Below are 26,789 nucleotides of genomic sequence, written 5' to 3' on the forward strand. Positions count from 1 at the left end.
TCAAAGGAAAAAGTCAGAAATCAGCTCTTCCCACGGGTCTGAAGCACTAAATGGTATAATCATTAGTTTATAACCTCCTATTTTTGTAAAAGAATCAAGTTTTAGCTGTTTCTTTTTTAGGAGAACGATTGTTCAGTACACCCTAATAATTCTTAATTCCACCGAATTGTTGGGATAAGTGTCGATTTGAAATTGATACAAAGCGGGTATTGATGTTTTAGGGTGGAGGTACTTGTCATTCTGAATTATGGAAGGTTGCAGCGGAATTCAGATCTCTGCAGTTGGTCACAGTGTATTTTTTTCATTTTTTTTTGCTGCAAAAAGACTTTAGTTCAAAAGGAAAGGACAAAGTATCAGTGATCGTTCAATATTTGTCATACCTTCAAAAAGGCAGCAAATTCTAGACCAACTCAGTGAAAGAACCTGTAAAAAGGCAGCATATTTTAGACTAACTCGGTGATCTTTCACTTGAAACTTGACAAGAGTTGAGTTATGAATAGAAATCTACCGACTTTAATCTGTATCTGTGCCATGGTGAGTGCCACTTCGGTGCCAATGCCCCTTTCATCTAACTCACTACGTTCTAACTTTCTCTGGGTAGTTTTAGAAACAAAAAAACGAATCTCTGGTTAACTCTCTAATACGGTAATACAACTCACAACATACACACACACATGCATTGCTAATCCAGGGTATAGAGTAGATGACCCCAGATCCTAACTACATGTCCTCGAGAGAGAAGATAGAGCCAATCCAGGGAGTTGTCCCCTCCCTTCTTGACATGCCTTAGATTGACAACATTCCCTCCTTGTGGCAGAAATTCCACAGGCCATCCGAAAATAGCTTGCAGGTAGCCCCGGTGGAGCCTAAATACATGTTTTCCCCAATGGAGCCTAAAATTTTTTTCGTTAAGATGTTTATAAAAGAAAAAATAAAACATTTTTCTCAAGTTATATGAGAACCATCCATTGGAGCGATAAGGCATTTTTCACTGTTTGTAGGAATTGCAACTGGGCAGAGATCATATTCCTCGTCCCTGACCCCAATCCCCAATGGAGACGGGTTCCCCATAGGGATCTGAATTCCCAAAATTTTTTAATTAATATATATATAGTGTTGGGGTTGAGACTTCATTACCCATCCTTGTTCACGTCTCTGCCCCGCCAAAACAATACCCATTCCCGACTCCAAGTAATTTTTTTTCCTAATGATTAACTGATTCAGGAAGAAACACCTTTGATAATTTTAAACGGTTAGCTGGACTCGATAACAGACAGATGATTGTATTGACACCATGAACATCCCTGTGGATGTCTCCAAAAGGTTGATATATAAAACCACAAAAAAATGACTTTTTATCTGCTCTTCATTATATCTCATTTTAGTAGGAGTGCAAATGAGTAAGATAATGATCCAATCTAAATTCAAAACCCTATTTTGCTGGATTTGGATGTATCCCTGTTGGATTTTTGGATCATATCAAATAATAGGATCCAATTAAATCAGATTGAATTCAGATCACCTTATCTGATTCAAAAGAATCCAATATGCATAATTAGTTATTTATTTATAAATATTTTTATATTGCATCTTTGTAATTTTTATATTAATCTTTTTATAAAAAGACATGTATATATATGACAAAAATGGTTGTGTTTTTTGTTTTTTTATAGACTGTTATGCCTTTTTTTAATATTTGTTAAGTTTTACAAAATTAAATGAAAGATCAGATTTGAATATCCAACATCCTTAATGGATTAGAATTCGAAATGACCTTTGTGAGATTGGATCAGATCGGATATCACCCAATTTGAATCCGATCCGATCAATTTGCATCTCTACATTTTAGTTCCGACATTTGAACCTCAACTCAGACTAGATGAGAAGTGAGCATCATTATCATTAGAATAGAGGCTACTTGGTATCATGGATTCAATGCTGGTTGATTAATGGAGCCAGGGTAGCTACTTTGTGGTTCCAGAAAAAAAAAATGAAAAAAATGCATTTTTTTGGATGTAATAGTTCTCTGGTCGGTTTCAGCTATATGATGAAAGCTTTGATTTCACCAAAGAGAAAAGGACAACATTTCGCCAAATCACCACGAAGCTCAGCTCAAATTATAAGTTACCTGTTTTACAGGCATAACGTAACCGCTATCATAAAGGGCAGAACCAAAACCAAAGTTGCATCATCTCATGTATCCTGTACTAGAATTGTACAAATTCTTCTCATTTCCGGCCTTATCTTATATGTTGCCCTGAAGAACGAAACATATTTCTGGTTGATGAAAAGATTAAAGTCTGCCTCAAAAACCACCTGTGGTCTTATCATATTTTATCAATCGTAATCTTATAAAACAAAAATCAATGGTAAATGACACTTTTCCTTAATGTTCAAGTTTATGCTTACATTGATCATACCAGAAATCTGTGTGTCTCCTGTAAATGACACTTTTTTGCACATGGAGAAACTACGTACCACACATTTTCACCCAACATAATGCAATATTGAGGCATCCATAATAATAATTAATAAAACAAGCAAACAGAGTACACCTATAAATAGCAAGCAAATTTTTTGGTAGTTCGAACTTCGAATTAAGGATAACAAAGCAGACTAGAGCAAATGTTATCTTCTCAACCGGATTAAAAAGAGAACGTAAACGCGCGAGTTTCATGCATAGATCAGTACTGATGAACACAAGTTCAAAGGAAGCTAAACGTCGAAGAAAGCAAATCATAAAGTAAACCAACTTGCAAATGGAAATACATCCATCTCACCATTGATGGACAAAACACACCACTACTTCTAAGACCGTTGAGGAGGTCTATTCAGTCTTATCTTGGTAATCGGTATTTTCAGAAAAGTTCATCAACAAGGCATATGGATCCGCTTTCAAATAATTCTAAGAGAAGTTTCAATTCTAGCGCACTAGCATTCATCTTCAGGATGACAAAATCCCCAGCTATGGCCAGCAATTTTGGCAAACCGCCGGTAATGGTTTGATTTAATGGTCCAAATTGGTATCACATTTACCGGCGGTTTTGAATAAAGGTTGGGACGGTCATAACTTTCTCCGACAGTGGTTATACCGGGAAAGAAAGACCGCCGCATAAAATCAATACCGGCGGTTATGAAGTTTGTGCCGGTGGTCGGTAAAAACCTCTTTTTTTTTTTTTGTAGTAAAACCAAACAAGAAAATCAAACCCCTCATCCGACAATAGGTTTAAACTTGCAACATGACTTTCAGTTACCTTATTCCTGGCCAGGCCTGGGTGATAAATGAAAGTCCTACCAGGCTTTTTCACATAGGAAGAGAGGACATACAGATGTATCATGGTGGACAACAAAAACATCAAAAGCTCAAGACTGTTTTTTGGTTGTAGTGCAATTTTAATCGTATTAGTTCAAATGTATGGGAGTGCAAATGAAAAAAATGTAAATTTTTATTTAATTTTATTTTAGGTTTTACTTTATTCTGTTTCATGTCTTAATTTACTTCATTTGTAATGCAATTAAATATATAAGTTAAAATTTGAGACAAAAATAGGACTCAAAACACTTTCATTGCCACAGTTTCACATCAGTGCAAATTTATTTGCATTGCAACCAAACACAGCCTAAAGTACAATATGTGGCCCGTGACACGTCCTGTTGGATTGAATCTTCGACCAAATGGCCTAGGTGGTCCTTCCTTCTGACCCAATTCAAAATTGTAGGCGCTACCTTACCATATAGGATAGGATTAAAAGGTGGGTGGCAAAATTAAAATCAAAGCTTAAAGATTAAACTCGTTAAAGTATTAGTATAAATACATTAATAATACTGAAAGCTTAAAGATTAAAGCATAAATACATTAATGCATTGGAAAGTATGGATACACTTTTGAAACACATGAATATGGATGAAAGATATTGAAATGCTTGAATGCACTAAAAATGCATACGAATCATATAAATACATTAATAATACTAAATCTAAAGTAGAATTATCTATGAATAAGGTATAAACATATGAAAAATGCACACATTAATAAATTATATGAATAAAAACATTGCAATCTAGGACTCTAAAACATGTACACATCATACAATGATTATCACTTATGATTTTCAATTTTTATTATTTTTTGGAAAGTTCGTTTATTTGGTATTTCTACATAAAGAATCTCCAATTTTCAAATAACAAATAGGTTTTCATTTTTAGCATATAATTGTAAAATAAAATATATTAATTTTTAAGGTAGATAAAATAAATTATTTTTAAAACTTTAAATTCTTATTAAACTTTTGGGAAAAAATTAAATCTCAAATTACCTATTTCAGTTTTATAATTATAATTTTATTTCATTTTTTAATTATACTTTCCAGTTTTTATTAAATTAAAGTTTGAAAACAATCCAAAAGCGGTAAGTAGGCACTGATCTAGAGATGTATCATCTTGATATGCACAACTTGTGGGATAGTGGGATATGTACCCAAACGTATCCCATATCCATGGACATAGATACAAATATAATATGCCCCGTATCAAGAGTATCATATTGACACTTTAAACCTTGATTAAAAGTACTTACTCACTTCTTCATAAAATGGGTGTGAAATTAGGGTTTTTGGATAATATTATGAGTACCCTTACTTTGGGATTGTGACACTTAATCCTCGAACTTTTATTTGTAATAAAAACCCACCTTGAATTTTGTTTATCATTTTTCCCCTTTTATTAGCATTTGTCAATTAATTAAAAACATATTCTCATGTGCATGTTTAACTATTTTAAAACTCCAAACTTCTCTTATAACATTTTATGAGACTATTTTCTAGAGAAATGATAAAATACAATACAAATATAACATTTAAGTAAAGTAGGATATTGTAGAAAATATAAGAAATATAAAAAAAATGAAGAAAAAGAGGAACATAAAACAAAACACACACAAAAAAAAAAGAAAATTGGAGAAAATATAACAAAGAAATGAGGAAATACAAAAACACTAAAAATTTTAAAAACAAAAAAATACAATATAAATAAAAGTGATAAAATACAACAAAAATACAAAAAAAATGCAAACAAAGATGGAATTATAAAAAATATAAAAAAATAGGAAAATTTTCCGATAATTACCTTATACTTTAGGCCTATTACTAATTTAGTACACGAACTTAGTACCCGAAACTTTCAATTTACGACAAATGCATTAACTCACCATCAGTCGGAATACACACCTGCAGTTCGACCAATGTGTGAACTATTTTTTGAAATGATGAAAATGACCGCAGCTATAATCCCTTCTCTACAAGTGGGAACCATTGTTCACCTATTCTATTACCTGAAGTTTCGAAGAAACCAGTTCCACACGTTGGTAATGTCAAGAGGAATGCGAAGCCGGAAAAGTTGAAATCGACGAGTGACAAACCAGACAACGTCGTACGAAGATCTGCTCCGTGTATTGTGGAAGAAATTGCCGGAAGAAATCACATCTGATAATGGTACCCCTTTTTCTAACTCAACCGTTGCCGGAGAAGAAGACCCCTTGTTGCTGGTGCCGGAAGAGGCGACCAGGGTTTTTTTTTTTTGCTTTTATCTATTATTCTCTATGCTTTTTTATTGTATTTATATTACATTGACTTCTGGTTGATTTTAATGCAAGATTTTTAGGGATTTTCTGATCAGCCTATATGAAGCTACTGCTACTGAACCTTTTGGTCCCACCATCTCTGATGCCTCCGGCAAAATTTGGTTTTTCTTAGAGAGTTCAAGGTCCAGCTACTGAACCTTTTGTTCCCACCATCTCTGATGCCTCCGGCAAAATTTGGTTTTTCTTAGAGGGTTCAAGGTCCAGCTGTGCAACTATTGGGTTTGGCCAAGCTGTTTCTGTTAACTTGTTGGCTGTAGCTTTGTAGAGAGCTCCAGATGAATCTGAGTAAACAAACTGATCGAATTACAGAGACACAGGTGAGACCATTACGAAGTGATGGAGAGCCTTAATTCACACTTTCTTTCCATATACACTTCATAACCATTTGTCAAAAAATCAAAATTTCCCAATCCCCATCCATTTCTTGGTGGGCAACGTACCAATGGCCAGCACTGATCAGACAAAAAGTAGAGGCATTGGACATCCATTTCTTCCTAGACAATGTACCAATCCTCATCCATTTCTTGCTGCGCATTCATTTATTTTTCTACATATATACTTCATAACCGGCCACCTTTCCCCTTCAAACAAATCAAATGAAAAGAAGAGGAAGAAAATTAGGGAAAGGGACTTTTTCAACCTGAAAAATTAGGTTCTTTTTCTCTGTATAACCACACCACCCGAAAGCGCCTTCTGGAAAATCTCATAGTCCAAATCATATTCATCCACCTTCTTCCCACCAACCCCAAGACGAATTGCCGTTGCAACCTGATCCTTACTGGCAGAAAAATCGAGTTTGTCGGCCACTTTGTCAAGATCATCACTAAGAAGCGGAGCACTAGCTAGAGCATCCCAAAAGTCGGCAAGCTCCTCGCCCTCATCAATTCTCAGAATTGGACCTTGCGCTCTCTCATAACGGACGACCTGACAGGCAGCCACTCAGCCACTCTAGCACGATAGCTAATTTGTGAAACTGATCAGACGTTAGGAGTTTAAAGCTTACCACCTTCTTGGACGTTCATTCAACCTGCGCGTGAACAGTCTCCTCTCTTCTCCTCTATGTTCCTTCAAGTTGGAAGTTGGAATTGATCGAAGCTTACCACCTACGCGAGCAAGAGCAGGAGTTCAGAAAATTACCGTGGAGGTCGGAACCAAAGGCTACACTTACCACGTATGAACACTGTGTTCGGAATGAAGGGCTGCGCTCACCACTTCCCTTGATCCTTCTTCAACCTAGATTGAGAGAGAAAGGGGAAAAGGGAAAAATAAGAGAAAAGGGTAAAATGGTTTGAAAATTATCATGGAGGTTAATTTTGGCATTATGAAAACATTTAAATCGCACCTCACCTCACGTGATGGTTTCGACTGATGCTGAGTTAACGCCAGGTACTGATTGAAAGTTTGGGAATTAAATTGTCGCGTTTTAAAGTTCGGGCATTAAATTGACACTAGGCCTAAAGTACAAGGTACTTATCGGGATTTTTTCCAAAAAAATACAGTACTTCAAAACATGGTTTTCAAAACAGAATCGGACTGGATGGTTGGACCGGGAAAACCGGTAACCAGTCAGCCCTTGAGTCCGGTTTTACTAAAAACCAGAAGTTTTTAAAAATCGTTGAAAAAATCATAAAACCGCTGACCCGGGTGGTCGGACTGCTAAAGTGTTCGACCCGAGCAGCGGTTTGCGGGTTACCCTTTTTATTTTCAATGTTTTAAATAGAAAAAAAACAAAAAATAAAATACCTTCTCCCCAACCCAATTGAATGTTTAGTCCCTTTAGCTTTAGGGTTTCCCGAGTTCCCTCCTCTCAACCCTCACACCCAACCAACCCCACCTACAGCGGCAAATACCTCTGGCGTCCAACGACAAAGTTGCAGGTAGCGGGCAACACTTGCAGCCAGTAGTAAGAGTTGGCGGGCCTTGTGGCGGCTAGCACTTGTAGCGGCGGATGGCTAGCTTGCTTGTGACCAAATTTGCAACGACGACCGACGATTTTGCAACAACGAATGAGGGTTTTTAGCAGCAGTAACAGTTGCAGCCACTTGCAGCGGCAATCACTTGCATCAATCAGTAGGGATCTTGGGTCCTCTAAGTGGCATTCTAGAGATGTATATGGAAGAGTTCGATAACACCATGTTCATGAATGTGAGAGGGGTGGCATCAATGATTAAGCACGCAAGTCGGGCTATGGTGGAGAGAAAGATATGTGGTTCGATCGTCTGCACTGAAACTGTGGCAGCGGCCTTGAGTGGCTCTGCTCCTCGTTCATACACCACTTCTAAGCACGCATTGGTGGGGCTGGTCCGGTCAGCCTGTAGTGAACTGGGGCTCATGGCATCAGGGTCAACTACATCTCCCCTTTCGGAGTCGCTACCCCATTGGCCTACAACTTGAAGGGCACTGTGTTAAAGCCCGCCCATATAGCAAAGGCTGCTCTATTTCTTGCTTCAGACAAAATAGATGGAGTACTCCACCATCCAATGAGAGAGAGAGAGAGAGAGAGAGAGAGAGAGAGAGAGAGAGAGAGATGTCACTAGTCGAATTTATTTATGATGTCACTAGTCGAACCGTTCGACCCAGAAAGTTGAACCGCTTAACCGGAAACCAGTCCCCTAACCGATTCTGTTTCCGGTTCGTTTTTAAAAACCTTGCTTCCAAATGATATTGTTACCCTTCGAAAATAGAAAAGAATACAGTACTTCAAATGGAAAAATGAAAAAGAATACAATTAAGAATACCACCAAGCACATTAAGGGGTATTGTTACAACATACATGATTTTTTTTTTACCTCCAGCGACTCCATTGTCAAGTTGTCATACGTTTTTATGGATAAAATATAAAAAACCTAACCTAAGGTTTCTAACAATAATAAAACCTCCCCTAAGGCTTTAATTTGATAAAACATCTCCCTTGAAAGAACCTAGAGTTACCTCCCTTTTGTTGTTGTCTTAGACAAAAACATGGGTATAATGCATTAGTTTTAAAAGCAGCCATTTTACAATTATATGTATCAATTCAGATGAAAATTTATAAAAATATCCTCTAAACTTTTCGCTTTTAATTAAAAAATTTCTACAGGTCTCATTGAAAAGAATAAAGTAATTTTGCTCTATAAAACATTAGGTTTGGTGAAGTCTAAAAGAGCAAATCTAGCATTTTGAATTATATTGAAAGATGCCGTAATAAGTTATAAGGGTAATTTTATAACTTTAAAGTTTCCATTAATGGGACAAAGATGAAAGGAAGGTAGGGGAAGTTTTTGTTAAGGCCTTGTTTGTTTGTAAGAGTGCAGCTTAATTGGGTAAGTGCACTTATCCAGGTTTAATGTTTACCGGGTAACGTTTACCTAGGTAAGTTCACTTACCCATGTTCTTTTGATTTTCAGGATTCTCAAATAAATAATAAAATGACATTTGTACCTATAAAAGTTTGTCCCATGTGGGAAAGTTATTTACCCACCTATGGTATGGGTAAGTTTTACCCATGAAAGTAAGGGTAATTTTACCGTGGGACTCATTGCTTAATGCAAAAAGAACATGGGAAAGTTGGTCAATGTGAAAAAGTTGCCCATTGATCAACTTTCACATGCATATTTACTTGTAAATGAATGGAGCCTAAGGATAAAATATAAAAACCTTCCTTGAGGTTTCACTTTCATAAAAACTTCCCTTATAGTTTACCAAAAACCTACAATTACCTCCCTTCCATCTTTGTTCCACTAATGAAGACTTCAAAATTTTGAAATTACCCTTACAATTTATTAGGGAATCTTTCAATATAATTTAAAATGCCAAATTTTCTCTTCTAAACTTCAGTGGACCCAACATTTTTACAGAGAAATTATTTTTATTCTTTTCAATTTAATCCCAACATCTTTTTTAATTAAGAGAGAAAAATTCATTTGGGAGTATTTTAGTAATTTTTCATCTAAATTGATAGATGGAAGGGTAAATGGATATTTATTTTTGAAAAATCAATGCATTAGACCAACATTTTATGTCCATGAGCATGACAATAAAAAGGGGAGGTATTTGCAAATTTTCTCAATACTATAAGGGAGGCTTTTGTGAAGGTGAAATTATAAGAGAGGTTTTTTGATTGTTAAAAACCTCAAGGGAGGTTTTTATATTTTACCGTTTTGTTAAAGTGAAACCTTGGGGGAAATTATCATGAACAGACCTGGCAATTGGGTTGGGTGGGTCAGGTTCGGGTTGGGTCAAGACACTTCGGGGTGGGTATCAAATGCTAGACCCTAACCCTAAATGTTCTGGTTAGGATTGACCCATGGGTCAATCGGGTCATCCCAAAAAATAACTGAAATTTAAAAAAATAAAGAAAAACTACATGAAAATGCCAAAATTAAAGGAATTAACCTTAAAATTCCAAATATAAAATAAAAAAACTTGAACGTTTAACAATTTAAAGAGTAAACAATAAAGAGTAAAGACTAAATAGAAAAATTAAAGAGTGGAAACTTCTAACAATGCACAAATAGTCCCAATTAGACTTGACAATCGGGTCAATGGGTTAACCCATGAACCAACCTAGTTTTTTCGGGTTGGGTTGGGTCAGGTCATTCTTACATTCAGGTAGCTAAATATGAGACCCTAACCCTGTTTTTTCGGGTTGGGTTATGTCAACTTTTTGCCAAGTCTAATCATGATTGTCAAAAACTTCAAGGGAGGTTTTTATATTTTAGGCTCTTTTTCAAGAGTCCAATGATAACCTCTATTTAACTCAATCTATGAACAAAAATTGCAGAATAAATTCTTCTATTCACTTAAAATGTAGTGATGCAAACGGATTGGAATAAGGGTATATTCGAATCTGATATGACACTGTTTATGTCGGATCCGATCCGATATGATTCAATTTGAATTTGAATCCTATCGGTAAGTCAAATCTTCGGATCTGATCTGATCCGATCCGGCTTATTTTCTTTAAAAATTAATAAATTATTAAAAGAAAAATAAAATATACTAATTTAAATAAAATAAAAGCAAAAAATACAGATAATTTTTCAATTATTTCCATCATATATATACATGTTTTTTTTATAAAAACTAAATAATATAATAAATTTATAAAAATATAATATAAAACTATATTTATAAATAAATAAATAACATATATATATGTATTATATATATTTATATTTATAAATATATAATACATGTCGGACCAGATAGGGGGTGATCTGAATCCGATCAGATTTCTGATTAGATCCTGTTATTCGATTTGATATAAAAATCTTAGCAATAATGATCCAAATTCGACCAAATAGGATCGAATCTTAGATCACGATCCGATCCATTTGCACCCTATTAAAATGTACCCATCAGTGCTGGTGTTTGAAGGGAACAGTTGGTAGGCTGTGAAAAATTAGGGATATCTTTGTCATATAATAGTTAATGTAGTACTCTGGTTAGTGAGAGTTAGTTTTATCATTAAGGGGCATTTTTTTATGTAGACCACTTATTTTTTGGACGGGAAGCATATACGTGGGATGGGTTGAACCCATCTAAGATTCGATTGGGTCGAACCCATCTAGTTTTGTTGCAATTTTTATTATATTTCATGTAGGAAAGATAAATTTGATAAATAATATATAAGATCATTTTGGTTGAAAACACTTAATTTATTAATATATTAACTATTAACTATTTTACTATATTTTTATTAAGGTTATATTACCAAAAATGAAGTTGTAAGTTGTAAGCAATATAAATAATTATAGATGCATGTCAATATGTTTGGGTCTAATTGGTGAGGCCTGATTAATAATTAATCAGAACAGTTCTGAATCTATAATTTTGTCCCAATTAGTAATCCAAACAAGACTGGTACAGCTTCTTCCAAACCAGACCTGACCCAGAGACAATCCTAACTTTTTCATACATGATTTTTTATATATGCAGAACCATCAAAATTGTCGCGAAGGTTCAGTTTGGGTTGACATATGTCGCATTTAGAAGCAGCTCCAGAGGGTTTCCTATCTGGTGAATGAACGAGTGCTTTCTTAGGAAAAATAAACTTGTTCAGAATAATTTCAAAATTTTGGTTTTATTTGAAGTACTTTTTCACCAAGCATTCATAAGAGCTTATTAGGATAAACATTTATTCATCTAATAAAACACTCCCAAACCAATGCCTTAGTGTTATATATTAACCATTACAAGTTTTATATAAATAAAACTCATGACCTAAAGCAGAGGGTTTTAGTTACGTTTAACCTTGTGGAAAGGACTTTTAGCTTCAAATTTGACCAATTGACAAGAAAATATATATATATATATATATATGATAACTCTTTGGTCCAAAACCAACTTGACTTCTATATTAAGGATTCCATGCTCCAAACCCTTTATTCATTTCCAAGCAATTTTTTTTTCCCTTGCTTCAAACTTAGAATGAAAAGACAGGCTCTTATATCAAAATTTGCATGCATATATATGATCAATATGCTTGAAGTGGGATAAGCTCTGATATCAAAATTTATGTGCTCAATCAATAGTATACAGTATACAGTAAAAAATGTTAATTAGCACTAGAATATTTTAAGCCAAACCATTTAATCTTTAGAAACCAACCCACCTTGAATTAGTTAGTATTAAGGTTCACTAAATAAAGATTATGCGGCAGGGTTAAAACCTGTCAATCACTCATGGGGTAAAAGCCCTGAGATATTTGTTTTCTTATCTACACAAGACAGAAGCTGCTCAGCAAGCAAATACAGATATTTTCTAATACAGATATATATATATATATATATATATATATATTTTTTTTTCTTTTGGTAGATACCCAACTGATAATTAATTGACTTTCTAACTTGTAATTATAAACAATATACTAACTAGTAGCTAAGCCACGTTTTAAAAGAATATACACGAGCGTGAAGTGATGTTATTGGTCGCTTGGAGCCTTTGGACTACTGTCGATCGTTCTACAATTAATAATATTCAAATGCTAAAGATTATCTCCTCAGCGTAAACCTTTTTTTTTTTTTGCTGGCAGCGTGCATCCTTTTTTACTTTCCAGCATTAGATTATAAAGAAGATTATGTTTATACGCCGACTACTGTAGGATGACTCCAGCAGGCAAACCTCTTTTGGAAGGGCTAGAACTTCTTAAGTCTGAACAGCAACAGGGTTGATAATTGACTTAACAATCTCCCATCCTTATTGTAAATTAAGGCCCACTTACGTTATATTAACACCAAGAAAGAAGCACATTCCTGATTCCCCCAAGGAAAAGTTTTATGCATGTACCCAATTGCTTCTTGATGATCACCATTATTATATCATCTATATGTGAGAGTGAGAGGATAATCCACCTACCTAGTCAATCTACATCATGCATCAACTCGATCCCTTGACGTTTCTGAATATTTTAAAATCAGAAGAAAATTAAAATAGCGATAATGGTTGCGGGGTCAATAGGCATTAACCAACAACCAATGAATGTTTAGATTCTCTTATTCAATAGTGCCAAGTTAGTTCACATCGAAGACAATCCAATCAAGAATATATCAACTCTTTTTCTTTTCATTGTTTTCAGCCCATTTCTGTCCTAATCCCAAGAAGAACAATCAATATAAATATATGAACGGGAATGGGAATCAATGTATTAATTAAGATAATTATGGTATTAATTATGATAAAGGAGTAGTTAGTTGTATTAGGAGATTCCCTAAGATGGTAGGAATTAAGATAATAATGCGTTCTTGTCGACATGCACAGAAAAGCAAACTCAAACTAGTCATCTCATTAATTGACATAACCTAAGGCATCATCTAAGCAAAATGAAAGGTGAAAAGACATGAGAGGCTTCCCTGACCTGAACCTAAGTGCATTACCATTAGCATTAGGTGCTTGTCACAGGTGGAAAAACTATAAACCACTATATATATAATATATTCTTTTTCCTTTGTTTGGAAGAGTCAGGGCCACAAACAATTAAGAATGTCGATAAGAGATTATTATAAAGGACGGAAAGGAATGTAGACTTAGATTGATTGATTGTTACAAATTTGAAGAGACGTCAAATTAAGTGATAATTTTCCTAATAGGAAGTTGGAACACGCAACTTTTGCACTTAGTATTGAGTTGATTGATGTGAGACAAGTAGTTTCTTTTGGTTCATTAACATAAAATGTTATTTCTATCCAATTATTTTTCCAATGTCGTTGTGATTTTAATTTTATATAAGAAGTAAGAATCCCCTCAAGTATTAATTACATAAAACCATTGATGTATGTATCATCATTAATATTATTAATGCAAATGATGTTGCTTTTTGGCCGATTACATGGTGCCTAGCTTGATCTTTTTATTAGGTAATTAGATTTTACTTTTTACTTTGCATTTTGATCTTATTGTTGGATTAAACAAAAAAAAGTCCATGCAACCGAATCATAATATACCCCATTCACATTCTAACACTCATTGAAGTCTCTGACTCTCTGCATTTGAACCTTATAATTAAGTTTAATAAAATGGAATAGACTAGTCATTTTCATTTCAACTTTAATCATACCCTAGCTATAAGTTTATGAGCAAAGTTAACCGTTCAAGTCATCCTTATCTCCCCTTTTCTATATATTCTACTACCGGATCTTGCATGGCTTTAAACATTAGACATACATAAGAATATATAATTGTTTTATATTTTAATTTTTTAATAATCAATTTGGTCAAACTCAATTCAGATTAGTTGTTTTTTTTTTGTATTTTCTAACCTGATCAAGTTAGGTCAGTTTCGTTTTGACCATTTGTAAACTGATCAAAACTGAATCTATATATTTTAATATTTTAAATTTAATTTTTTTAATACGGGAAAGTAAGAAAATTCCCATATTTCTTAATCTAAAATATTTTTATATCATGGATTTATTTTTTAATAATATCATTGTAATTTATTAAACTTAAATTTACTTTTTACGTTTAAATCTTTTGAACAAACAAACCAAATTGAAAATAGACCCAAACCGATACAACCCGAGTTGGTAGGTTTTCACTAGTAGTCAATCGGTTTCGAGTGACAAACTCCCGACTTGACTAGGTCGATTTGGTTGACGAAACAGATTGCAACTGAATTGAACCAATCCTTTAACACTCCTAATTTAAGCTAAATTAATAGTCTAATCTCTAATAAATAGCAATAGTTTAATCTCCAATAGTTATTTAAAATTTATAGCAAAAGTACACAATCATTGAAAATAAGGCACTATTTGGATAGACTTATACTTTTGTACTTTTAAAAATACCAAGTATAAAGTACATAAAATACTTTTACATTGCTATTTTTTCTTTGAAAACCGTTTGAGTAAAAAAATTGAAAAGTATGCTTTTCAAAACAAAAGTACCATTTTCTGTTTGACGAAAGCACACCTATTTGTACTTTTGGTGATTTTGGGGTCTGAGACCAATGACGGTAGTCTGATTCTAGCACAATTTTTCCAAAAGCACGAAGTATAAGAAGCTAACTTCATGCTTTTGGGGTTTTTCATACTTTTAAAAGTTTGAAAACAAAAAGTATACCATTTCATAAATAACCAAAGCCAACCGGGCTGTTAAAACCAAATTTTTGGTGTAGAAAGATGAAAAATTTCATATGAATTTTGACAAGACAAAATTTTTGATCCACTGAACTTTGAAACATTGAATACCTTTTAGATACCACGACACGAGTAGACCTGTTCATGGGCCGGGTGGCCTGACAGGCCCCCGAATGGGCTTGAATGCGCAAATGAGCTCGTGGGCTTGACCTCGGGCCAAAAAGCCCGGCCCGCAATAAATTCGTGCCAGGCTCGAGATTTGCCAAAATAGCCCGGCCCGGCCCAATCTATAGACTAAACCCAAAAACCCTAATATCCTAAGAAACCCTTCTCATTAATCTCTTTCCACATTTCCTGTTAGCTGAACTGCCCAGTGTCTAACCTCTCTTCTCTTCACATCCTCCTCACACTCTCAAGCAGCTGCAGAACCAACAAACATTCACCAGTGCAACAACTCCGACAGACTGGCGGTGAGTCTTCTCTCTCTCTTTTCTCTTCTCACTTCTTCTCTTTCAAATCTCAGACACCGGCGAGGCGGCGAACACAGGCATCGACGGCGGCGGCGGTGAGTCCTCTCTCTCTCTCTCTCTCATACGCGAACTAACTCCTCTTTTCACTGTTAAAATCTCATCTCACTACGAACTGAGCACCGACCAGTGAATACTCTCTCTCTCTCTCTCTCTCACACACACACACACAGACGTAAACTCAGCACTGGTGAACACAGTCAACAACATCGAGTTCTTTCTTTTGTTAGGTCGGGCTTTGGACATTTTATTAAGGATGGGCTCGGGCCTATGTTATAGGCCCATTGGTCGGGACAGGCTCAGGCTTGGACCTAACAAAATCATGTTTATAAAGAATAAAAGTCCAGCCCGAGCCTACCACATCAACTGGTCTAGACACGAGTAATGTTGGTAAAACATTGTATACCTTTTAAAACCTTCAAGTGGGTCTCATTTTGAAGATTCAAATATCAACCAAACAGAAACTATAATATAGTGTTGGATCATTATTTCCACAAGCGCCGAAACTAGATCTTGCAAAGACAGTTACTGAATCTTGTTGAGCTGCGTGGTTAGCAGCCGCGGAATTTATAGTTTTATACAATAATAATATTACAGTTTACACAGAAAGGCTCTTTCCACTCCAGTCGTCGGGACCAACGCCTGAAAAAGCTACAACAATATTAACCACCCTTGACCTTGAGTACCTTCTCTCTACAATCTGGATATGGTCGCCTGCTAAAGAAAATTGCACGTTACATTCCTCCCGGACCACCACTACAAGAAGAAAATAGAAAATACATACCCACCCCATTACCAACCAAACAAATTTTTTGGGCTTGTAGGAGAGCTGCGTCTGTTCTTCCGTACAGTGTGTCAAGTTTCTGGACAAAAGGGTATGAGAGGGCGAACCCGAACCGTAGGATAAACATAAAATATAGGGGCATTGTAGAGTTGGTATGGGTAGTAGGAAACAGGCTGAACTTTTAAGTTCCCAACCCAAATCCCACTTGAGTGCAAACCGCATGTAATTTGATTTCACATACCAAGTAGGAATCAGGAAACCTCTCTCCCACTCGCCGGAGAGACGACTCGTCCAAAATGTGGGGGGGTGGGGGGGACACCAAAATTGCATGTTCTCTACCTGGCAAAAGATCCCAATGAAGTGTCCGACCTTTTTCTTTCACCAACTGCTCTTTACATCTCAATTGCCCCGACCACCTCTCCTCCTCCCTTCTTAAAGTAAAAGCTGCTATGTTTTCTTTCCTTTTTCTTTTTCTTCCCTACCTGCATTTCCAAGATCATAAACCATTCTTACAATCATGAAGGAAAAAGATAAAACTGATGCAGGATGCTAAAGCTTCAAAAGAAAAGAGGACTTGGACAAATTTCTTCTTATTTTTTTTTTCTTTCCCCTTAGTCCTTCATTGCAGTGGATTTAGTGGAAGGTGAAAGTTTCAAGTGTCTGTACTCTGTAGCCTTCACTTTATCTTCTTTTCGCATTCCACGCATAGCAGAGCAGAGCAGCACTCACTTGGTTGGAAATGTACGGAGTTTGTAAGTAATGAATCCATTTATTTGGTGTTTATTTTAATGACGAAAAAAGCTTTGTTTTTTCTAGTGGCATATCCAGCGATTGGTTTACGACAAAAACAGAGAAGGGGTAACAGAACAAGAAATGACTGTAAAATGTAAATTTGAGGGGATGGTTTTTTATTCCTTTAAACAAGGGGATGTAGCAGAGTAGTAGTGCAACTTTAGTGGCAAATCAAGAGCAAAAATAAGATACTGACAAAGTGGCAATTTGCAAAAATTTTCTAGAGCGTGAATTTGTCGAATGATAGCAGGATGCTCAAGGTTAAGCCTATCAACTGCAGCCTACATTTCTTACTCACTCTCTACCTGCCCACTGTGAATTGCAGCCACATATTTCTCAATTAGAAGTGTAAAACGGGTCATGTTATTCCAGTCTGTGGGTCATTCCACCCTCTCTCCTGGGATAATTTGGGGGTCAGTCTGGCATAGCCCACGGCCCAAGTCCGTGTAGACCCATGCTGTGCTGTGCTGTGCTGCGTGCCAGGCTGGTCCGTGGGTAAACCTTGAGCTAGGCCAGGCCATAGACCGGGTCAAAATTATATATTTAAAAAATTAAAAAAAACTTAAAATTTTAATTTTATATGAATTTTGATGTATATTAATACAATAATTAAATAAATTAATATAATAAAATTGAAAATAACTGTTTATTTTATTAATATATTATATATTGTATATTATTATATAATTATAATTTATATATTATATTATATATATAAATATATAAAATATATAATATATATAAATAATATATATGGGCCATGCCACAGGCTGGGCCGTGGGTGTAATGGCCCGCTCGGTCGTGCCGTGCCAACTAGACCCACGAACCTAAAACCCCAGACCCAATACGGTCCAAACCGTCATATCAAACTTGACACGGCCTGCATGCCATCATGCCGGGCCGCAGACGGCACGCCCGATTTATACCTCTACTCTCAATTAGAAAAAGTTAGTAGAAAGTCTCGTTTCATCAACTGGTCGGGTCTGGCCAGGTCAGGGCAGACCCGGTCCCGAATAGGAAAAAATGCACATGCAGTCCCAACCTCAAGTGAAAGTGATAAACCCAGACACCAACCTATATATTATTAGGTGTTTATCAGGATTGTCATCACAAGAATCCATGATAAATGACAAGTCTTTGCCTTTAGACTGCTAATTTAACAATAAATCTCATGAGAATGACAAGTCTAAGCATCTTTTATAAAGTCAATAAGGAATCTCAAATAATTAGCCTGGGTCTTATCCCAGCCATATTATAATCCGGATACAAAATGCAGGCCCAGACCCTCTGTGTAATAAGTTGGTATAAGTTAAGATCACCTGGACCATTGATAGGGCTATAGTTTCACAACAGAGGCTTTGGTTACATCATCGTAATCTGCACTCTTTGCGGGCATGGATATTGGTTTTTGTTTTTGTTTATTTCTTTTCCTTGGGAATAATAATAAAACATGAAAAGGAAAAACAATAGGAAATAGGTATTAAGAACTGACCATGGACTTACCTAGAAGAAGACTCTTGGAAGTTGGGAGAAGGGATTGAGCAGTAGTGAGCAGGCAGCACAATGATGTTGATTCTCGTTCATGAGCATTCAATGACAAAAATGACTAAACCATCCCCACCCTCACTGTCGGTTGGCCAACAACATCAGGAATTTGGAATTTCCAGCCCCAGCCTCACAGGTCACAACAACAACCGGCCGTTTGCTCTTTGATTTAAAATGACGGTAATATCCCACGATGCGACATGAATTGAAGGATCAGTATTCTGATTTCTGCACCACCATCCTCCGCCTCCGGAGTGATTTGTGACTTCCGTAAAATCTACGGTTTCAAGTGTAGTTTTAGGCAATTTCTTTTCTACGGAACTTCCATTTTTTTAATAATAAATAAATAATAATCAAACAAATATATATTATAATTAGAGGGGAATTGGAAATGAGGAAAGAGTTTCATGAGAATATGCTTACCTTCACTTTCTGAATTCTGACGGGTCTATGTTAATATGTGAATGGGATTTAGGTGGGTTTTGGGGTAGCTTGTTTGAACGCGACGGTGGGAGCAATTCTACAACTCCTCCTCTGATGCTCCAGCACGAGTTGTTCAGCAAACCAATCAAGTTTCTCCATATTGGTGTCCTCCCCGATTCTCTTCCCCCCGAAGAGAACGGATTCAACATTCCTCTGTCTAAGCATCTCTTCTGCCGCTTCCATCAGCATATTCACATTCTTGGTACTGGGGTCAGCATCCACATTTGCCCCACAGAGACCCAAAATTGGCCCGTTTGCCTGTAAATGGAACAATAAAAATAATAACTGATAAAGCAAAATCCCTGTTATGTATTGTAAGAGAAATTCGACAGCAAATGTTATATATATATATATATATATCAACCACAGCAAATGTTATTCCACGGGAAGAATAACATTGGGTTTAAAATTTACCTATCCAACAGCAACAGCCTCTTGTGATGGTTTAGCAGAGAACAATGGATTTAAATTTTAAAATCCGAGTATGATTGATAATACTGCACGTACGATTCATTATTCGCAGGGTTCATAACTATTTTTAACTTGATACTTTGACTGAAAAAGGTATGAAGATTATTGGGGGGATTGGACCATCATTTCCGGTGAAAAACATGTCCCCCTTAATGGGAAACTAGGAGCAAGGTGAACCACACAACCATTGTACCATAAAAAGATTCAGAGGAAAATCCATCCTCCTCTGTCTCCGGCCTGGCCTCCGGGTAAAAAGAAATGGATAAAACAGGATGGGGCAAAAGATTCCAATTGACCACGCATATCATCATTAGGTACCATAAAAGGCCACCATGAAATTGAAAACCCCGTATGTTCCCACCAGGCATAAGCCATAGCCCTGTAATTCCTAATTCCCAACCTAATCTACGATCGACAGCAGCTCCACTCCACTGTAGTTATATCCAGAGAGAGAGAGATCACTCAGGACCAAAACCAACAAGTTTGGTCATTTCAGGCGTTACGACTTATGCCCAATGACTACTGGGTGCACTCTGCAGAACGAAAATAGCCCAAAATACCAAGAGTTGAAATCAGCCTCACAAGATTGTCCCCCACAACGTCTCACAGCACATCCTCGCCGCTTCCACCAATACATCTCTACGGTTGATCTGGAATATCTTATTTTGTGTCATTTGTTGCTGCAATTAACGACAATATTTCAGATCAACCGTGTAAGGACTCCGGATCTCCTGCCCACGCCTACCCACAATTCTCCATATGAAGCTAAGATAAATGTGGGCAGGAGATCCGGGCTCTGTGGTAAGATGCATGGATAGAAGTAACGCACCCCTTGCTCGAAATGTCCAGCTCAGCTGTACAAAATGAAACACTGATAGGTTTGACACATAATCAGGACTCCTTGGCACATTTTAGCACCGCCACTTAACATGCGCCAGAAGAGCCCATTTTGGAATTTGGACGAGGCGGAGGTGCCAGACGATGCGCAGTTAATTGCAAAACAACGACACAGCGCAGGTTAGAGTTAGACAATATTCTCCAAGTTGAGAAAATGGATGGAAACCAGTCTGGCATCCGTTCCTGGACTGCTACTAGAAAGCGAAATCAAGACGTCCGGAATAAATATTTTTTTCGTTGTTTTGGCACCATAATAATAGTAATAAAAAAAAGGGTATTTAACCAAGACTAGCACCGGTTAAATGCATTCACCAACACGGCGCACGTTAGAACCCTCTAAATAGTTTTGAACAGTGGAATTACGCGTACCTGTATACGGACGTAATTGCTGCTCCGGCTTTGACCAAACGCCATGGCTACGGCGTGGTCGACCAAATCGGCGGCACCATCACCGGCGATTCGAGCCATGGGTCGCGCCCACTCCCTTGCTTTCCACCCTTTGACCTGCTCATACTCGTAGCTGCGCTCCAGCAGATGACCACTCCCCAGGGACAACACCAACAAGTCCTCCACTCCTCGCACGAACGGGAACTCATGCTTGTTGTGTAACACGTGCGTTATCGCCGCTGCTGTCGGGTTGCTCATCGCCAGCCCACCGTCGACCGCCACGCACTGAGTCTGGCCGTCAACTGACCGCATTGCTACCGGTTCGAACATGGCCGGCTCGGCCGACGTTGCTCGGCATACCTCCCACAGCCTGAAATCATAGCTGTCCGTCTCCAGCGCGTCAGCTCTGGAGAAGAGAAACGGCGCTGAACTCGAAAGATCGTAGCAAGGTATCAAAACCGGCTTCAGCGTGTCTTTAAGTGTCAGAATACGGCCATTATCCGTAAATACTTCTTTCATCTCCCTTTCCAGTCCGGCCGTCGCTAAACTGGTTGAACCACCGGCTCCGCTCTTGGATATTCGCCGTAAAAAACCGCCACCGGAGCATGAACCAGAGGAAGGTCGGAAAAAATATTTTCCCTTCTCCGCCAAGAACTTCCACGTCTCCTCCGCTTGGAAAATGGGATGGTTATTGCCCTTGGTACCGAAGAGCATCGCCGTGAATATTCCTCCGAACCCTGTTCCAGCGGCAACATCAAAATAATCGGCGATTCTTGCGTCTGGATTTCCAGATTTGGTCTTGAGAGCTTGTTCTAGGTAAGACAGGGCTTTTCCTGAGAGGATCTCTCGCATTCCTCCACCATCAATGCTAAGAATGCAGACCTTGCCTCTTTGATTCTTGATCGCCCCAACACCGTTGTCAGTGGTCGTCGGAGCTGTAGTTTCGGATATTGTTCCGTTGGCTGGAGCGATATGTTTCGGAATCCAGACCTTCTGATCGTCGTAGCCGAAAAGGAATTTACTTTCGAGGATAGAAAATATCTCATAACTAAGCTTGTCCGTATCAATGCTCGGTTCTTGCATTTCTGATTGATTACAAGCCATTTCCATAAATATAAAAATGGAACTAAAACAATTGTAAGGGAGGATTTCAGTTGCAGACCTTGGTTGAATCGTTTCACCACAATATTTGATCTTCGTACAGGTAGGAAATACTTTGCATAGCTTAACTCAGCTCTTCGTTTGCATAGTATCAAGAGATATATAATTTAACGAATCCTCGTTCATTCTCGGTTCTGTAGCTTCTGCAACACCTTGCTTCAAATCATAACTGCTTCTGACCTCTGGTACGGTTACGGATAACAGCATTCATGCTCCCCCGAAAAACACATACATACACACTCTCTCTCTCTACTTTTCCACCTTTTCTCTTTGAATATCCCCTGTTAAAAAAGAATTTCTTGAGAAAACCTTGGAAAACTCCACTACTTCAAGAATTAATTGCAGATTTCGCTCCAGTCCTGAACTAATTCAATGGATTCTCAACTCAAAAAATCACGCTTCGAGTATCCCCCTTATGGGCACTGGGTTCTTGCAGATATCTTCCAATCCCGATTTTTGGAATGAGAAATGTCGCCTTCCTTTGAAACCTGTGCCCTGTTAAAACATTCCTAAAGGCTACGATACAATGGACCGCAATGGTCAAGCTGTCGATCGAACAAACAAAAAAAAAAGTAAGAAGAAGAAACCTATCCTGTCAAAATCAATTCTATCCTATGACTTTCCAAGCATTAAACCTTCTGTGAACACCGTGTGCGGTGTGCCATGTGTTTCTGGAAAAAACTTTTTCCCTGTAGTTTAACAAAGCACGGCAGAACTACAACGAGAGATTAAACCCATGAAAGGAAACCAAGGACACAGAAAAAAGGGAGGGGGGAAGGGGAAGCGCAGGACTTGCAGAGCAATGTCTGCTAACTTCAAAACCCGAAGATTTTCAGAGCTTCGGACGTTCTGGAGTCAATTATCCTCCCTCCAAATTCCACTCTCCCTCCTCCCTCCTCCCTCCTTCCCTCCATTGGTAATCATCTTTTTTAACCATGGCTTACAGTTACTTACACACCCGGGTTACAACATCACCGACGGTTGGCTCGGTCAATGGCCCGTCATCCCTCCCATCCGACGCTCAAGATTCATTCCCCGCCGAGTCCGCTGCCCCCACGAGATCGACGGTTGAAATGCAAATTTTCTCCCGCTCTTTGTCTGCTTCTGGGGTCCAGCGCTTCCTTCGCCTCTATTTTTTTTTAGAAAATTCCTGAGACTTCCCTATATGCTTTTTTTAAACCGGCTGAAACAGAGTCTGTAAAGGATAAAATGGAATTTGGATGTGACCGGATTTGCTCCTCACATAGGGCGCCTCACACGCACATCCTATCGTGCATAATATCAGCAGATCCCGTTCCAATTGGGATTGGCTAAACGCTTTAATTAGCTGTGTAGGAGGCTGCCTCACACTATTGATAAAATATCTGTCGAATTCTAATTGGCTAAACGCTTTAATTAGACCTGGCAAAAAGTTGATCCAGCCCGTGAATCCAATGTGAAAATGTGAAAATGACTCGACCCGACCTAACCCGAAAAAAATTGTGTTGGGTCATGGGTCAATCCACTGACCCGATTGTCGAGTCTAATTGGAATTATTTATGCATTCTTAGAAGTTTTCATTTTTTAATTTTTTCTATTTAGTCTTTATTTTTTATTGTTTACTCTTTATTTATTAAATGTTCAAGTTTTTATTTTATATTTAGAATTTTAGGTTAATTCTTTTAATTTTGACATTTTTTATGTAATTTTTCTTTATTTTTTTAATTTCAATTATTTTTTGGGATGATCCAAATTGACCCATGGGTCAACCCTAACCCGAACATTTAGGATTAGGGTCTAGCATTTGACAACCCAACCCGAAATTCAACCTGACCCAAAATCAACCTAAAATACCTTGACCCAACCCAAACTCGACCCACCCAACCCAATCAACCTAAAATACCTTGACCCAACCCGAACTCAACCCACCCAACCCGATTGCCAGGTCTAGCTTTAACTGCTCAACGGCTATTACGTTAAGCTAATCTTAACTTGATCAAATATCAATCGAATTCTAATTGGACTCTTATCCTTTTAAGTTCTAACTTTTACGGCTGCATTTGTCATTTCTGGATTTCTCTCTTTTTTGCAGTTAAGATGCCCTTATAAACATTGAATTTTTAACAGAAAAAAGGTTAAAATAAGAAATACCAAATGCAGCTTAAGTCGGATTCTCATTCAGATAACGTTTTGTTTTTTGAATTAATCAGATGGTTAAGAAAATGTGATAGCAAATAGAAACATTTAAAAGTTAATTTTGATAATGTTTTATGTGGGTGCACGCGCATGGCATATGCCTTTACAATAATTTCTTTTAAAATCTTTTAATTTGTAGATTTTAAAGGACCTAATTGGGTCAAAATGGGTTATCTTGCCATGCCAAAATAAATGTTTATAAAAATGTAAAAAAAATTGTAGAAAAATGGGCATATCTATAATGTTACTAAAAATAAAAGTTTATAAAAATGGATGCCAGCATTTTGTATGCTTAAAGTGTGAGCTCCCCGTGTATGGAATGCTGGTGTGTTCACCTGCAATAGCCTGTCCAACCTGTTGTTCATGATTTTGTCTTCGTCCATCTAGTCTCCCCTTTAACATATATCATATTAAACAAAAATAATAATAATTTTTTATTAATGATGGAAATTGCTAAAAATATAAAATAGAACAAAAAATGAATTAAAATCCGACTCATGACCTGTCGTTGGTTGGGTCAAATAGATTAATGGTTCAATCAATCAGATCAAATGAATTAACTCATGATATAAAAATATAATAAATAGATAAAAAATTGTGAAAAAAGACATCTCTAATATTATTTGTTCATTATATTAAACAAAGTTAAGTATAATAAATAAGAATTATTTTTAATGATGATAAAAATGGTTAAATCTTAAAAAAACAAAAAATGATAATAATATGTATTCTCTTTTTCTTTTTGGGTAAATTGTTGTAGCCTCCCTTGATGTTTTTAATCATTGCTGAAACCTCCCCTCAAGTTTGATAATTGCAATCACCTCACCTGAACTTTCTAACTCTATTGCAAGTAAACCCCCATATAAGAATCCTCAATTAAGAGGCACAAAAATGTGCATAATACCCATGCAATAACTTTTGACCAAAATGTTTATTTTTCAAATGTTTTCTTTGTATCAATTGCCACCTTCATGAAGTTTGTATTGCTTTTTTTGTCCTGTAGAAATTGATCTCAACAGTAATTGCATGGCTATTTTGGACATTTTCTGTACCTCTTGTTAGAGAATACTCATGGAAAGGGTATACTTGCAACCAAGGTTCAAAGTATTGACACGTATCAGCCCGTATGGCCGATACGTATCATTCCGGGACCTCTTCGATACACCCCTATATAGGGGTCTAACCGATTCAAGGGGTGGAGGAGCCCTAAACTATCCCCCCTGAATCGGTTTCAGAAAAAAATAAAAAAAGTAAAAAAAAATAGTATCGATTCGCCTGATACGCCCCTACCGACGTATCGGGCGTATCGATATTTTGAACATTGCTTGCAACTGAGTCAGAATGTTCAGGAAAGGTTATTGCAATTATCAAACTTCAGTGGAGGTTTCAGCAACTATTAGAAACTTTGAGGAGGTTTCAGTAATTTACCCACCCCTTATTACGAGCTAATCTTGTGTATATTTTGTATGTATTTGGTTCCGTTTACATTTTTTCATTCAACGTTTGTACTTTATTTGCTTGTAAAACCGAGAAAGGTAATAATTACAATCATTTATGACAACTAGGCACCAAATCAGTGTAATAGTGTAAAAATGCCTAACCATTTGAGGAAGCTTTAAAAAATAACTTCCCCAAACGGTAGGCATGCACAAAAATTGAAGTCATCTTTTACTATTGTCAATGCGGGCGGAAAAACATGAGAGAGAAACTGCTAAAGTGACGTCTATGTGACAGCGTTTATTGAATAAATGCCCACAAAACCAAAAACCCTCTTAATTCAAAGGTAGACCCTGTGAAAACATTTTTAGATAGGTAGATATATAGAGAGAAGCTCTATCTTGTGTAAAATAAAAACTAGGGTAAATTACAAAGACCCCCCTGTACTATGGGGTCTATGACAAAAACCCCCTATACTTTGTTTTGTGACAAAGACCCCCCTTGTACTATGACCATGAGACAAAGACCCTCATTGACGATTAAATCAGATGATGGAATGCATTAAATTATCAAAATACCCTATTAAATTTTTTCTGTTTTCTTTTTTTGCCCCTTTTCTCTTAAAACCTATATAACCTATTGTCTTACCTTTCTTCTCTTATTTTCCTTTCCCTCACCGTCTTCTCTTTGGCCACGTGGAGAACTAAAGGATGGATACGACCCTTCAGTTCAACACCCCATAACTCGGAAAACTGCGCCTCCTCTATCTCTTAGTCTCTCTCCTCAGAGGAAAACACGGAAAGAGTGAATGACTGCGCCTACTCTATGAGGTTGGCGTTGGTCTGTAAGGGTAACTAATGTTTTGTCAATTTTGCATTCATGAGTTGTGATTTTAGTATGCAAATAGCTAAAAATAAATAAAAAAAATATGG

At 36.9% G+C, this 26,789-nt stretch overlaps 1 protein-coding gene and 1 long non-coding RNA gene across 5 annotated transcripts; both read right to left on the reverse strand.

The window, feature by feature from the left end:
- Window positions 1-5,482: 5,482 nt before the first annotated feature.
- LOC104602631 (uncharacterized) lies at window positions 5,483-8,301 on the reverse strand. The gene is made up of 3 exons (XR_016082247.1): window positions 6,807-8,301; window positions 6,642-6,741; window positions 5,483-6,562 (listed from the first exon to the last, which is right to left on the reverse strand). It is a non-coding gene; the product is annotated as an uncharacterized LOC104602631 (long non-coding RNA).
- A 7,949-nt stretch (window positions 8,302-16,250) lies between these two features.
- On the reverse strand, window positions 16,251-23,162 carry LOC104602630 (patatin-like protein 6). Of its 4 annotated transcripts, XR_016082667.1 has the most exons (6): window positions 22,881-23,162; window positions 22,247-22,790; window positions 21,067-22,169; window positions 19,270-19,587; window positions 18,805-19,123; window positions 16,251-16,991 (listed from the first exon to the last, which is right to left on the reverse strand). XR_016082667.1 is itself a non-coding variant. In XM_088898553.1 (3 exons), exons 1-2 carry the CDS (start codon window positions 22,192-22,194, stop codon window positions 19,318-19,320), a joined length of 1,398 nt encoding a protein of 465 aa, XP_088754679.1. In that variant the 5' UTR covers window positions 22,195-23,162; the 3' UTR covers window positions 18,802-19,123; window positions 19,270-19,317. The 4 variants fall into 4 exon arrangements, 1 of the variants encoding a protein (XP_088754679.1); XR_016082666.1 differs by having other exon boundaries at window positions 21,067-22,790; window positions 22,881-23,157; XR_016082665.1 differs by having other exon boundaries at window positions 21,067-23,162.
- Between the last annotated feature and the right edge of the window lie 3,627 nt (window positions 23,163-26,789).

Source organism: Nelumbo nucifera, chromosome 2, assembly GCF_055504915.1.
Source record: "Nelumbo nucifera cultivar China Antique chromosome 2, China Antique-T2T, whole genome shotgun sequence".
Taxonomy (NCBI): Eukaryota; Viridiplantae; Streptophyta; class Magnoliopsida; order Proteales; family Nelumbonaceae; genus Nelumbo; species Nelumbo nucifera.

Excerpts from the sequence above, each read along its gene's own strand:
- LOC104602630 (XM_088898553.1), bottom strand. The coding sequence starts at position 22,194 with ATGGAAATGGCTTGTAATCAATCAGAAATGCAAGAACCGAGCATTGAT. Across the intron at positions 19,588-21,066 it reads GCAATTACGTCCGTATACAG|GCAAACGGGCCAATTTTGGG; the intron begins GTACGCGTAATT and ends TTCCATTTACAG.